Source organism: Hemicordylus capensis, chromosome 2 (assembly GCF_027244095.1).
Source record: "Hemicordylus capensis ecotype Gifberg chromosome 2, rHemCap1.1.pri, whole genome shotgun sequence".
Classification (NCBI taxonomy): Eukaryota; Metazoa; Chordata; class Lepidosauria; order Squamata; family Cordylidae; genus Hemicordylus; species Hemicordylus capensis.
Genome location: NC_069658.1, coordinates 174,083,686 through 174,098,953, shown reverse-complemented (window position 1 = coordinate 174,098,953; position 15,268 = coordinate 174,083,686). Strand labels below are relative to the sequence as shown.

The 15,268-nt window shown below is 48.8% G+C and overlaps 1 protein-coding gene across 7 annotated transcripts in view; it reads left to right on the top strand.

The window, feature by feature from the left end:
- Positions 1-15,268, top strand: part of DOCK6 (dedicator of cytokinesis 6) — a 164,227-nt gene that overhangs the window by 58,176 nt on the left and 90,783 nt on the right. For 6 of the 7 annotated variants that reach the window (XR_008315388.1, XR_008315389.1, XM_053291864.1 and 3 more), the window contains exons 14-18: positions 274-436; positions 7,814-7,931; positions 8,938-9,008; positions 9,282-9,420; positions 10,316-10,417. Coding sequence is in view for 5 of the 7 variants with exons in the window: in XM_053291864.1 (XP_053147839.1) it covers positions 274-436; positions 7,814-7,931; positions 8,938-9,008; positions 9,282-9,420; positions 10,316-10,417 (593 nt within the window). In the remaining 2 variants the exon portion in view is untranslated. The remainder of the gene's footprint in view (positions 1-273; positions 437-7,813; positions 7,932-8,937; positions 9,009-9,281; positions 9,421-10,315; positions 10,418-15,268) is intronic. The other variant, XM_053291865.1, reaches the window with a different exon arrangement.

Sequence of the window (15,268 nt, the reverse complement as noted above, 5' to 3'; positions counted from 1 at the left end):
TGCTTCAGAACGTTAACACCACAACAAATTAACACCACAACAAATGCTTCAGTCTTTTAAGACACCACAAGAGTTACAACAGACCATCATGATGGTTGCCCCTTAGCAATTTCCCACTCCACAGAGTTTACAACAGGGAGCTTAAGCTTCCTGCTCCCCATTCCCATCCCAGCAACATGCACGTTCAGCCTCAGTACTTCATGTCCACCTGGAAATGTTGCCGTCTGTATGCAAGACGTTCTTCTACATATTTCCCTTGTTTTTGCATCACAGCCCAGCTCAAGGTTGACATCTCTCCAGTCCCAGAGAACCCCCATTACTGTCTGTCTCCAGAACTGCTGCATGTCCAGCCCTATCCTGACCTCCGGGTTCGACCCACCAAGGAGATCCTAGAGTTCCCAGTGAAGGAAGTCTACACGCCTCACACTACATATAGGTGGGTGCATGTCATGTTACAGTGCAAGTTTAAGCCTCTCACTGGCCAGCAGAGGCAAAATTTGCTGCTTTTTGCTTACTTTGTGGTGTTTAATTCTGCTCCTCAGTCTTGTGCAACTGAATTTCTGTGTATGTGTGAAGTGGCAGGCACACACTTTATTTATTTATACAAACATAGACATAAGCACACATTTTTAAAATATAGCTGCACTTCGTAGGCAAATGTCCAGGTGATGCAAACCTCTAAGAGGGGAATTATTCTGCACTGGAACATGACCCTTTCTGTTTCTTTCAATTCTTGCCCAGCTGACTCTAACCCCATTTTCTTCTCTTTAGTCGCCAGCCAGAAGCCTCTCTTGGTAGGAAACGCTCTTCAGAACTTGCCCTTACATATCCTTCCCTGTATAAGTAATATGTTGACTCTTTAAAAGTATGTGTTCGGGGAGCAGGGTGGGGGGGAGAGTGCTTATACTTTACACCATTTTTATAATGTAAACAGTTTCAACTTGAACTTCTGAGTCGTCCTTGATACCAGTTTTAAGTGGTGTCACATTTCTCGCTTTCTACCATCCTCTGTCAGGCTGTAAGTTGGTCTTGGGAATCAGTCAACCAGTTCAACCCACACATCCTGGCCTTAGCTAATCAGCTGCTGTTATCCTTCAATTGAATAATGACTAGGGCTCCTTTCTGGCATGCAATAGATAAAAATCATAGTTCTTAAGCTGCTCCTATTGCTGCTCCCTTTCAGTGTCTGATCTGGTGAAGCACTAAGAACATAGCTGCTGTTCCCTCCTTCCTGGTCAGCTCTGGCAGCCAAGGCAGTGTTGCAGCACAGAGTCCCATCCCCACTGAGTAGCAGGTGATCAGAACATCCTAATCACCAGCACCGTACAAGCGAGAGCCATCTCTGTTGCAGCTGCTTTGGATGAAGGCCGTGCAATTTACAGAAAGGTTGTTTTGCTTATGTTCACAAACAATAATTCCTTTTTAAAAGAGACCTTCAGAGGATTTGCAGCCTCTGATCTGACAAGATTATATACCATCTCTCCCATCTAGATATTTATCTAAATCCAGCAGGGGCTGGCAAGTCCTCATGATGAGGCTGGATGGTCCTCCCAGCTTACTCTTGAATCCCTACTGGCTGCTGCTTTAGCATTCTCAACCATGTTGTAGGACAGATGCAAATATCTGCCATGAGACTACTGTGATCTGTAAAAATGGCAACGGATGGTTTTCTGTCCTGAAGATCATGACCCGCAACTTCTTGACTTGAATTTTGCTGTGGCGTCCTTGTCCAGGTCCCCCACACTTCTTTTGTGGTTCTTCATCTGGAAACAAGGCAAGTAAGGATGTAGTTAGGCAGTTCACGCATCAAACCACTGCCCCCACCCTATGTGGTCTTGCCTTTTTGGAGACAGGGAGCCGGGTCTCACGATCAGTGAGACCCGGTTAGTAAGAGAGAGTGGGCTAAGCCTGCTCTCCCCACACACAAGCAGGGCAGGAGCCCTGGGCGGCTGGATCAGCCGTCCACACGACTGCCGGCTCTGTGACGGAGCTGGTGGGGGCTGGGGAGTTTGGGGACCGCGTGGCCCCCAGAAGCTCCAGTATGCCCTGCATGAGCGTGCAGAGCATACTGGGGAGACCCCTGAGCCGGGAGGCTGCTTTTCAGCCTCCTGCCGGGGGTCTACCCGTGAGTAACCGCGGCGCGGAGCCGCGCCACGGCTACTCACAATAAAAAACAACAACCCGGGTTTAAGGGGCGGGCTACTTGAGCGGGTTACCTGCTCAAGAACCACCGGGCTCGCAGCTGATCCTGGTGGTTCTCACAGTTGTAGAAAATCAGGCTAATGGAGGCTAGCCCAATTTTCTACAATCGTGTGAATAGCCTCATGGACTGTTAGGGTATGTTCCCAAATTTGTTTTGATAGCAAATATGAGGTAGGTATATCATGCCCAGAGTCCTCATCTGTCAGGGCTCAGAGATGTGTCTTTTCCCTCCCCTTAGTCTTTGTAATGATCACCACTGTTGTAATTATATTGCTGAGTGGGGTCCTGGAATGAGCACTCTGCCTCAGGCTGTTGCCAGGTCTTAACAAACAACAACTTTGAGTCAGTCCCTCTCCCCCACCTCTGCCACTGCTGCCTGCCCATGCATTTAGGAACCTTTCCCAAGGAGCACTTCACCCCTCTTGCCTTGTCTCTTTCTGGATCCAGAGCAGCTGTTCCATCTGTTGAGCCATTTGCTGTTGCTGCTGCTGGGTTGCTCCCAGCAGGGACCAGATGGTGAGATTCTGCTGTTGTATATCTGCCTGTGGGGAGAAGATAACAGTTAACTGAGTCTGCTCTCTCCAGCTTTCCTGCGTTTCTCTCCTTGTCCAAAGTTTCTGATGCTTTTGTCTGGGTGAGGTCTACTTGCTCTTGGCATGCAGCCTTAGATAATCCTCTCCCCTGACCTATTTTGGTGTCCACTCTGGACTCTCCCTCCATACACTGACCTTTCCCCCCAGTTCCTTTCTTGCCTCTCTAATACAGAATGCTAGCCTCCTGAGACAGGACTGTATCAGATTAATGTTCTCTATTATGCCTAGCAAGGCCTTGCTATATCAGTGCAACTTGGTCTTTTGCCTGGCTTGGACATTATTTATTATAATTGCAGCCTAGCCCCCTGGCCTGGACTGGAAAGGGAATGCTGGAGAACTGTTGCAGCTGTGATTGTTATCTTCTATGAAGGGCAATGCAGTTTTTGCACTAACGCTGCTTCTGATGGTTGTAAGAGCCAGGAGATGCTGCTGCTTCCCTATGGGAATTGCCCCTCTAGCATGACATTCTTGACACTGAACAAGTGGCTAGTAATAGTACTAACAGCCTACTGTTGACAGTTCTAATCCTTGCCTACAGATTCCCGCTGTTCATGCTGTTAAAGCAGACAACACCTTAAAGGAGATTTGGATAAGCTGAAAATAAGCTTATGAGCTTAAAACGGGTTTAGAACTGGCTTGGTTTTTCAGAGTAATAACAACACTGCCACTGAGATGCCAAGCAACTATTTATTTATTTAGGATTTATTTATTTTTTTGAGTAAATAAATATTTGTCACTTTTGAAAAAGTTGGAAAGTCATTCTGTGCTTGGCACAATACAGTGTGTGCTCTTCTCTTGTAAAGTGTGTGACAACAGTAAAAGAAACTAGTGTTCGAGGTGGGGTCGAGATAGGGGGTATATAAGCTGTATTGAAATTTTTGTCATTTATAGTTTTTACTCTCTTGGCTGTTCTTATTGACAAGTGTTTTATACTGCTCTGAGCTGTTGTATTGGTTTCTGTTTATTGTATTATTGCTATTGTTTTAATATTGTAACCTGCTATGAGTTTTCCTTTGGAATTGTGAAGGTGGGGTCTAAATGCATGTAAATAAAAATTTTAAAGTGTTGCAGAGATTAATCCATGAGCATCCTGAGCAAGTGGAACAGTCTTCCGTGACAGTTCATTGTGACTGGAGTTGTGTGCCTTTTTGTAACAGTTGGATGCTTCTTCCAGTAAAGAAGGCCCATGCAGCAACTCTCCTTTGGAGGGATGCACAGGAGAGGGAGAGAATTTAAATCTAGATGTTCCCCCCACATTCCACTGATACAAAATTCTGATTTGGAGGTGGATTGCACCAGTTGTGTGGAAGTCACATGGGGGAGCTGCGTCAATTTGTTTGGGTTGGTTCAGCAAGTCTGTGAACAAGTTAGTTCAGCAAGTCTGTGTGTGAGAGAGACATTTTTCTCCCTCTCTCACAATACTAGAACCAAGGGTCATCCCATGAAACTGAAGGCCGGAAAATTTAGAACCGACAAGAGGAAGTACATTTTCACACAGCGCATAATTAATCTGTGGAATTCTTTGCCATGAGATGTGGTGTAATGGCCACTAGTTTGGATGGCTTTAAAAGGGGTTTAGACAAATTCATGGTGGACAGGTCTATTGATAGCTACTAGTCTGGTGGCTATAGGTCACCTCCAGTCTCAGAGGCAAGATGCCTTTCAATACCAGTTGCAGGGGAGCAACAGCCAGAGAGAGGGCATACCCTCAGCTCCTTCCTGTGGGTTCCCATAAGGCATCTGGTGTGCCACTGTGTGAAACAGGATGCTGGATTAGATAGGCCTTGGGCCTGATCCAGCAGGGCTGCTGTTATGTTCTTAGCAGACCTTGAAGCTCTTCTCATGATCCGTGAGAAGAGCTTCTGTCGGGTCTGCGGAGAGAGTGGGCTTAGCCCGCTCTCCCCACAGACGATCAAAGGGCAGCCCTGGGGCGGCCGAATTGGCCACCCACACGACTGCAGGGTCCGTCACAAGGCCGGCGGGAGCTGCAGGGATTGGGGGCCACATGGCCCCCGGAAGTCCCAGGATGCCCTGTGCGAATGCGTGGGGCATCCTGGAGAGACCTCCGAGCCTGAGAGGCTGGCTACAGTTTCCTGGTCAGGGGTCTGTTTGTATGTTGCCGCGCACCACGGTGACACACGAGCAAAGAAATGAGGTTAACGGCGTGCTTGCTCCGTTAACCTCATTTAAGGGGAGGGTGTTTTAGGTGGGCTAGCTGTCTTAGGAGCACCGGGCTCGCCCGCAAGCCCGGTGGTTCCATGATCGATGGAAAGCTGGCTAAGCTCCCTTAGCCTGCTTTCCATCAGTTATGGGAATAGCCTCCTTGAGTACATGCCAATTAATGAATGCCGGGGTGGGAGTGTATCTCTCTGTACCCACCTGCATATGAATGCACATATTGGCTTGGAGAAAAGTACATTAGATGGAATTGGACTCCTATAAACCAAATTCAGAGTCCATATAACTAGGCACTTGGTTGAGTCCCTCAGGGATTTTGAGCAGAGCAGTGAAAAGCACAAGGGGTTAAAGCATGTGATTTGGGGCACTGTCTTAAGGAAGAGAAGTGAAGGTGGTGGGTTACCTTCAGAGCAGCAGGTTCCCATTTCTTGTGGAAGCCCCTCTTCTCTGTGCTGACCAGCCTCTCTTCAAGCCTCTTCACTCGTTGCTCCAGGTTGTGATGGCCCCAAAGCAACTTCTGCAGTCCTTTCTTGTTGTTCCGAGCCTGGTGCCACAACACTGTGTCCTCAGCCTATTGGAGAGACAACAGAAATGGCAAGTGGAGTGGGAAAGGGTAGTCCTAAAGCCTGGCTGTGATGGGATCATGGTTCTTGGACTTGGAATCCTCAAATTGAATATTAAGTGTGGATATCAGAGCATGAGATCCACAGCCTACTCTCAGAGTTGATATTTTAATAGTGTAGATATACAGTCGAGGACCTCAATTGTATATCTACACTATTAGAATATTGACTGTGGGAGTAGTCTGTGGACCCCATGCCCTGATAGCCATACATAATATTTATTACATTTATACTTCATTTTCCAGCCAGTTATTGGCTCCCAAATCAAGATACAGTCCACAAAACATTACTGCTGGAGCTGCTGCTTTCTGTAGTCCGATGGCTGCTTGCTTCCTTATTTATTTTAAAATATTTATATACCACTTTTCAGCAAAGATTAATCCACATATCTCCACAGGAATAAAAACAACAACAACTACTACTACTATACTACTACTACTACTAACCCTTGTCTCTGAATGCCCACAAAAACAAAACCGTTTTAATGGTACCGCACCAGAAGCCCAGGAGTAAAGGCAGGCAGCCATAACTCCTGGGAGAGGGCACTTCAGAGCTTGGATGCAACAGTGGGAAAGGCCTGGTACTGCATGCCCACCCACCTAGCTGTTAAAGATGGGAGTCACACAGCAAGGTCTCAGCTGAAGACCTAAGAGCTGGTAGGCTTATATGGGAGAAGGCATCAAGGTCCATGGCCATTCAAAGGTTCTTGATAAGAGCTTTAAAAGTTTACACCAGAACCTTGAACTGGGCCCAGAAGCAGTATCACAGTTGTCACAGAAAGCCAGTGCAATTGTATGAGTGTGCATGTTCCCTATAGTAGGGTTGAGTTATAATTCTTGCCACTGCACTTGGTAACAACTGAACCTTCTGAGCACTTTTCAAGGGCAGCTCCACACAGAGTGCATTGCCGTAGTCCAGCATGGAGGTTACCAAGGCATGTGCAACGGTGGTCAGGTCAGATTTCACCAGAAAAAGATGCAGCTGGCACATCAGCCTAAGTTGGAAAAAGGCATGCCTGACTGTCTCTGCAACTCTGGACATCCAGAAGCAGAGCTGGATCTAGGAGCAACTTCAAGCTACCAATGAACCGCCTCCCCTCTCCTTTTTATAATTTAAACACAGTTACCTTCAGTTCCTCAAGAACCCCTCTGATGTCTTTCTGGGCCTCCTGGGCACTTTGAGTCTGGTGCTGTAGCATCTCCAGGCCCTGCTCGTAGATACCAATGCTGTGCCTGATGCTGTCAAGCTTCTGGGCTGTTGAATCATAGAGATCATGCAGTGACGTGCTGAACTGCAGCACCCCGTACAGCAGAACGTTCAGCTCTTCTTTCAGGGCCACCTGCTTGGGGCCTGTGAGTGGCAGGGCAGGAATGGCTGCATGGGGCAACAAGATGGCCAGGAATATGAAAGTCCGCATTTCTGTGACTGGACCAGGAATGAATAAAGAGGCTGAAGTCGTCCCCCTTATATAAAGCAGGGTGGGAGGAGTCAGGTGAAAAAGCAGCCAGAGATGGGTCTGAGACTTGTGTTGAGCAATCCTTTCCAGCTCCTGATGAGTCAACAGTATTTTAAGCCTGGGCTCCTTTCCCACACTTTGATCACTCTCAGGGCACAAAGCCCCTGACCTAGGACAGGGGGGTTGCACCAGGTTGGGAGCAGGTGTCCCTCTTATCAAGAACCTGGAAGCTGACTGTTGGACTCTGAGGTCTGGCATATCAGAAGTCTCTAGGGGGCTGTAGGGCTGTGAGTGGTGATATGGGTGGATATTTGCCCAGATGTTGGGCATGTTTATACTGGCTGGGCTGACAGGAGCCAGTATAGGATGGAGCAATATTATGTAATCTGCTGTCTCTTGGAGGGAGTGGGGTTACATGAAAGAGTGGCGTGACAGAAACTCTTGGGCTCCAAAGGTCTGTCTGGGCCTTCATACTATGTCCCTTGCCATTTCAGTGTGGCATTTCTCCCCGACCCCACCTCTTCCTTCATTGGCAGCAGTTTCATATTCTCTCTGCAAGATGATGGAAGGTGGTTAAATCTTAATGAATGTGCAAGGCCTGAGGCAGCCACTACTAGATTGTACTGCTTTTTGATGACAACAGTTTCCTAACTGGTAGCAATGGATCTCCTTCTGTGCAGACAATCAGGCACTCTGGGAATCCCATCAGCTGTGGGTCACACCCGGCGCCCAGAATTGTAAAGGTTTTCCTTCCCTTTCAGGAACCTGCTCTACATTTACCCCCAGAGTCTGAATTTCAGCAGCCGCCAGGGTTCAGTGCGGAACATCACAGTGAAGCTGCAGTTCATGGCTGGAGAGGACCCTGGCCAAGCCATGCCGGTGAGTGGGCAAATGCTCTGTGGCTTCCTCCACTTACTTGTGGCTCCACTGACATTGTGCAGCAACAACTAGTGGCACTGTGAAGGAGCCAGTGGAGAACAGGGAGTGCATTACAGGAAGATGCTCAGCCCAAGAATGCCATCTTGTCTGATCTCCTGGTTAACCACACTCTGTGTCTGAAACTGTGGGACTCCTGATGCAGAATGAGGACCTCCTTTCAGTTACTTACCATTTGTTTTTAATGGAGTAGATAAGACCTTCCCCCAGGGAGCCTGCAGTGTATTCCCATTTCAGGTTTCTTTAGTTTTCAGTTGGCAGAATGCTCTGTAGTGTATGTATTGTTCACAGCGCACCTGTGGGGTAGGCAAGTGTACTCCATTTCTGTAGAAATTTGGCTGAGAAGTAGTGACTTGCCCAAGGCTATGCAATGAGTCCCAGATCCGCTCAACTTTCTATTCACTAGGCTACAGCAGCTCTTGCTATTCGCTAGACACTCTTTATATTCAGTAGACTACAGCGTCTCCCAGAAGCTCTTGGGCATATTTAAATTGTGGTGGGGGAGTAGGATGCTGGGATGTGTCTTGGGTATGTTTTGCAGGAGACCAGGGCAGGAAATGTTATGAAAGCTGTGTAAAAATATTTAAAAGGTTGCTGTAAATAAGGAGACTGTTTCTTTACCAACACACATTGTTGGACTGATTGATTATTTGGTTGCCATCTGACCTAAGGAAAACAAAACAAAACAAAAATCATAACTAGGTGAATGGGAAGGGATCATGTTCCAAGTCGGAATCTCATTCCCCTGTCACTTCCCTAACAGGAGGGTGGCCCTATGAAAAATGTTGAGACAGCTCTGGTAATTTTTGTAGGCAAACACTGAACATTTCACAGCCTTTCCAGGTGCCTCTTTGACCTTAGTCACTCTCCACCTACCTCCCTGTGGCCAGCTGGACTTCATTCTCCCTGTCACTGGCCAATGCTGTTTCTGTCTTTCCTAACTCCTCAGGTTATTTTTGGAAAGTCGAGCTGCAGTGAGTTTGCAAAAGAGGCCTATACTGCTGTGGTGTACCATAACAAGTGAGTCTAAGCAACTGGGCTGGTGGGATGGGGCAGTGGCCACGAACAGTGGTGCAGCTAGTTAGCTGAGCAGAATATGGTTCTGGATCGAGAACCATGCCTCCCACTAGCTAACTTGATTCCCTGCACAGTTTCCTTGCTGATGGTGTTGGCCCTTCAGTGAAATTCTGTGGTGCATTGTACACTGGCAGATTATCTCCAGTGGATCAGAGCTCTTTCCTGGTCACAGCTAGCACCTAGGAGGCTGTTGTGACATCCCTCACTTATGCACAGGTCCCCTGAGTTCTATGAGGAGTTCAAGATGAAGATCCCAGCCAATCTGACAGACAACCATCACCTGCTCTTCACCTTTTACCATGTCAGCTGCCAGCAGAAGCAGAACACACCTCTGGAGACACCTGTTGGCTACACCGTGAGTGCCGTTACTTCTGCTTCTGAGCATATGCTTTGCAAGCAGAAAATAACATAGAATGTTAGAGTCGGAAGGCACTTTAGAGGTTGTCTAGTCTGATTCCATGCTCAGTCTGCTTCAACATCCCTGACAGATGGCTGCCCAAGTTCCATTTGAAAAGCTCTAGCAAAGGAGAGCCCACTGCTTAATAAGATTGTTCCACTGTTGAACAGCTCTTACAGTTAGAAAATTCCTCCCCAAATCTAGCTTGAATTTGCTTCCTTGTAATTCCAGCCCATTGGTTCTAGTCCTGCCCTCAGGATCAGGAGCGACAGAGAACAAGTCCGCTTCTCCTGAGTAACAGCCCTTCATATATTTGAAGATGGATCTCATATCCTCCCTTGGTTGCCTCTTCTCCAGGATAAAACTTACCCAGCTCCTTTAATTGTTCCTCATAGGGCTTGGTTGCCAGACCCCTCAAGATCTTTGCTGCCCTCCTTTGAACGTCTTCCAGTTTCTCAATGTACTTCTTAAATTGCGGTGCCCAGAACTGGATGAAATTCAAACCTCAGTATCTCTAATGACAAACAGTCTCGGGCTAGGAAAAACTAAGACCTTGGAGAGTCACTCTGGGCTAGATGGAGCAATAGTCTGAGTCAATATAAATTCAGTTTGCCTGAAGAATCCCTTGCTTTGAATCCTCTTCCAGCTTCTGGGAGGAATTCTTGATCATGAATTAGTTTTGCCCTCTGGAACTTCATGTTCTTACCCCTTTTCATTTTTTATGGACAGTGTCCAATTTCTCTCTCTTCCCTGGCCAATGAAATTGACCCATAGGGCAGGAAGGGAGAATGGAGTAGCAAACAAAGGCACATGGTTCTGCTAGGTCTCACTCTGGCTTCCTCTCTTTCTGCAGTGGATTCCCCTCATGCAGCATGGGCGGCTGAGGACAGGTCAGTTCTGTCTGCCTGTGTCAGTTGACCAGCCTCCTCCCAGCTACTCAGTACTCACACCTGATGTAAGTAACAGCCAGGGTGCCTGGCGAATGCCAAATCCCCTGAAGGGCTTCCTCTGGATTGTGCTGTGTTGTAAACCTTGCTCCTTTTTTCTGCTTCTCCATGCCCTACAATGCCTCACTCTGCTCTTCATGAAGCAAGACCAAGTGTCCATAGTGTTTTGAACCCAGATGGGGCATTAAAACCATGCAAGGAAAGATTCAGTTAAGCCGGTTATATGCATTTTTCTTAATGTAGCACCTTTTTTTTTTTTTTGAGAAAGTTAGACTATTTAAATCATGGTGAGATTTCTAAAAGTAAGACTTGCTCTTGGGTATGTAGATCAGCACAAAAGGAACTGTGGCATGAGCACCCTGTTTTGTTTTTATTTTCACTTAAGTATTTGTGTATTTATTATTTACTTTGAATAAGATTGTTTCTGCCAACAGGAATAAATGGGAACACAACTTGATAAATCCAAAGGCTATTTTGAGCCTACTTTCTGTATGAAAAGTACCCTTGTGAGATCGCCTTGCTGTCTGTGTGCATGTGTGCCTGTCCATGTGTGTGTCCCCCTCAACCACTTTTCAATGCCTGCCCCCATTTGTACCAAGTTTGGGACAGATGTTGTGCCACACAGGGACAACTGAACAGCGTGGTTTGTGATGACACCATGCGCCCTGATCCAATACATTGGCTGCACTATATTGCCCACCCACCTAGCTACCCTGTTTCCCCGAAAGTAAGACCTAGCAGTAATTTCTGATGTACTGCTAATTGCCCTAGTGCATTTTTGGGGGCTAAAATTAATATAAGACACTGTCTTATTTTCGGGGAAATACGGTATTAAGTTGACAGATTCTGGACCTCCGCCAACTTCTTAAAAATTTTCCATGCCACAGGCATTTACACACCTTCTTAGTTGCTGGAAGCCAGGGGCCTCTCATTGGGCTATCCCTCTCAGGAGCTCCAAAGCAGGACAGAATTTGATTGGCTAAAGAAGTCCCGCCTACCCAAGCCCGAGGGGGATAACTCCTCCCCAGTTCTTTCTGTCCTCGGCAGCTCCAAGCAGCTTCTTTTCCTCTCTCCTGCACCTTTGGTGTTTTTTGGCTATTCTTGGCTCTCCTTTACTTCTTCGTCCACTCCTTCCTCCAGTTTCACTCCTCTTCACTCCTCTCCTTAAAAAAAACAAAACTTTAAACTCTCCTCATTTTGCCTCTCTTTCCTCCCCCCCTCCCCCCCCCCACTATCTATCGCGACTCCTCCGTGTATGGAGCAGTCGCTCAGGGACAAAAAGGCAGTCTTGGTTCCTTGGGGAAACACACAGCACAACTTTGGACCTGGCCGCTCTCGGCCTTTTCAGGGCCCGCCCGTTGGGCCACAGACCCTCCCAGCAACAGTGGAACTCTCCAGGCGGGAGCTAGTTCATCCTCCTGCCACGCCGCCAGCAGCCGTTCCAGCCGCTCCCCAGCCACTGGCACACTCCACAGCTCAACAAAAAGCAGCGCTCTTGGCCTCTCCTGACCCGCCCGAGCTCCCTGCACAGATTGCGTGGGCGTCGGCCACTCTGCAGCCTCCTTTGCCTCACACTGTGGAGCCCACCTAACGTCTCCCGCCCTTGGGCTGCGAGACACACGCGGCGGCGGCCCACAGACAAGCAGGGGCTGAGTCCCCCAAACAGCTAGAGGAGCTCAGATTTCGGAGGTGCCTGACCACATACCCGCCACCGACTTTGGAAGAAATACAGGCTATCTTGCTGCGGGCCCAGGAATTGAGAATGGCGTCCAACTTCCTGGAAACCGCAAGTACCGCCAGTGGGGCAGTAGGGGATGAGGGCGGCCAACCCTTCCCGTCTTCCTCAAGGGATCGCGGGGGGGGGGGGGAGGTGAAAAATCTGCGGCTGCTGGCCCGAGCCCAGCCCCCACAGTGGCAGCTGCCAGCCAGAGTCCAGAATTGGCTTTACCTAAGACAATTCCCCCGGAATGGCAGACCTGGTTTAAAAATGCCATAGTGCTCCAGGTCAGACCTCCCAAGAAACCTAAGTCAAAGAAAAATAAATGTAAATCTAGGCACAGGTTTTCTAGTCCTGAATCCTCCTCCAGCACTTCTGCTACCCCTGCTCCCAAGAAAGGCAAGGCCAAAACTAAACATATAGACCCAGTCATCACAATTCCCGTTGGTACAGATCCCCACTCTTCTGAACCTCTGACCATGAAGGCCTCTGTCTCCCATGTCCCTCTGACCATGAAGGCCTCTGACCATGAAGGGGAACCCCCACTGGAACCCCAGCGCCCTGACCCTGACTCAGATGCTGTCTCAGACAAAGAAGAGGGCGAATGGTCAGATGGGGATGGGGAGGAACCACCATCAGTATCCCAACGCCTGTTTGTGGCAGAGGACTATTCCCCTCTTATGACAAAAATTATGAAGACCATTGGTCTCCAGCCTAAGCCTACGATAGAACAAGAGACAACTAAGGGTGATTTGGTTTTTCCCAGAGCAAAAGCTAAAGACTTCTTATTGCCTATGCCTGAACTCTTTTCTGATGTAGTGAAAGAAGAATGGCTCAAAGCCATAGGCCCATGGCTGTGGCTAACAAATTTTACTCTTTCCAGCAAAAGGCGTCAGATATGCTTAAGACACCCAGTACTGATGCCCACATCGCCCAGTTGGTGTCAGGCTCACTGGGTGCCAAAGGATGGTGAAATGTCCCTCAAAGACATGGGAGACAGGAAAGCAGAACTTTCGTTTAAGAGAGTCCATGACAACTCCGCCTTGGTCACATCAACGGCCACATCAACGGCTTCTATGGCAGCCAGGGCCTCCCTCTCGTGGGTAGACAAGTTGCTCAGTAACCCCCCTTCTGACCCGGTGCGCATGCGCCAGCAGCTATTAAAAATTCAGAAAGCCCAGGCCTTTATGGCAGATGCAACCCTGGATGCCATCCGCTTCTCCACTAGGGTCTCCGCAGCCGCAGTGGTCGGCAGACGCCATTTATGGCTCAAGAACTGGCAAGTGGATTCTTCATCTAGGGTCAACCTTACCTCTGTACCTTATGACTCCACAAAACTATTTGGGGAATCTGCCTTACAGGATGTGCTCATAGAGTCCAAAGACAGAAAAAAGACCATGCCGACCTCTGTCCACAAGAGGACCGACAAGCACTCATTTCGCAAGCTGTTCCAATATCGTCAGCCTAACCAACCCTTTCGAGGCTTTCACCCCTTCAGGGGCACGGACAACAGGACAAAGAGAGGCTTCTGGAACAGAACACACCAGTCCTTCAGAGGTGCAGGGACCTTCAAGGCCACTGCAGCCTCTAAATCCAGACAACAACAACAACAACAACGCGAGGCCTACATGGCATGCGGGGCGTTTGTCCACGTTTCTCCATGCCTGGGAGGCCTCAACTTTGGACAAATGGGTTCTAGACATCAGGCACGGATACAGAATAGGATTCACCTCTCCTCTGTCCTACAGGTTCCTCCCAACTCCAAGGTCCCGGTCCTTCGAAAAGCACTCCAAAATGCTCCAGGCCATTCATCACCTCATGGACATAAAGGCGGTCGAACCAGTTCCCGCTATGGAGGAGGGCAGAGGGGTCTATTCTATTCTATTTACCGTGCCGAAGAAAGATGGCTCCACAAGAGCGGTCCTGGACTTAAAAGCCCTGAACAAATCAGTTCACCGGGACCGCTTCCGCATGGAGACTCTAAGATCAATAGTGGAAGCACTGCACCGCCACGACCTCCTGGCGTCCATCGACCTGAAGGAAGCATACCTCCACGTTCCAATACACCCGGACAGCAGGAGGTACCTTTGCTTCAAATACGTGGATCGACACTTCCAGTATGCAGCCCTGCCATTCGGCCTGTCATCTGCCCCCCACGTCTTCACAAAAGTCCTAGCACCACTGATGGCGCGGCTTCTCATGCAAGGGATCCGGGCCTTTGCATACCTCGACGGCTTGCTTCTGCAATCTCGCTCCATCCAGGAAGCCCAGGGGGATATCGAGGCAACGCTGTCAGTTCTGGATCTCCACGGCTTCACAATCAATGTGGGAAAAAGTCATCTGACTCCATCTCACCGAATTCGCCATCTAGGAGTTATCATAGACACAGAGGCGGCCACCCTATCTCTACCTCCAGACCATCATCTGTCTCTGCAATCCGAGGTCAGAAGAGTCATAGCAGCCCCAAAGACTCCTCTCGGTGACCTAGCGAAACTCCTGGGCCTCATGGTGGCCACAATAGATGCGGTGCCTTGGGCTTGCTTCCACCTCTGCGACCTACAATGGTTCCTTCTTCCACACCAGAAAGCGATCGCCAGGAAATCCAAGGTCCTGCTGGACATTCCGACTCAAATCCGGTCTTCTCTACAATGGTGGCTGGTACCCAACAATCTCTTACGGGGCAGGCCCTTCCTGGACCCTTCCAGGGTCATCATATCCACAGACGTGAGCGACTGCGGGTGGGGAGCTCACCTCCAACACCTGTCTGCTCAAGGCCTCTGATCCCCCCAAGAAAGGAATCACAATATCAACTGGAGGGAACTCAGAGCCATCAGGCTAGCTCTCTTAGCCTTCCAGACATCCACCCCTGCAAAGCATGTTCTTGTAAAGATGGACAACATAGCGGCAAAGGCTTATATCAACAAACAAGGGGGGACCCGATCTCGATCCATGCACCAAGAAGCAACACTTCTCCTATCCTGGGCAGAACAACATCTAGAGTCCATAATCGCTCATCATGTGAAGGGGGAACTCAACGTAGTAGCGGACTGACTCAGTCGCACGGACATCGCGCCAGGAGAATGGGGTCTGCACCCCAAGATCTTCAAACAAATCATGGAACAGCTGGGCATGCCAGTTCTGG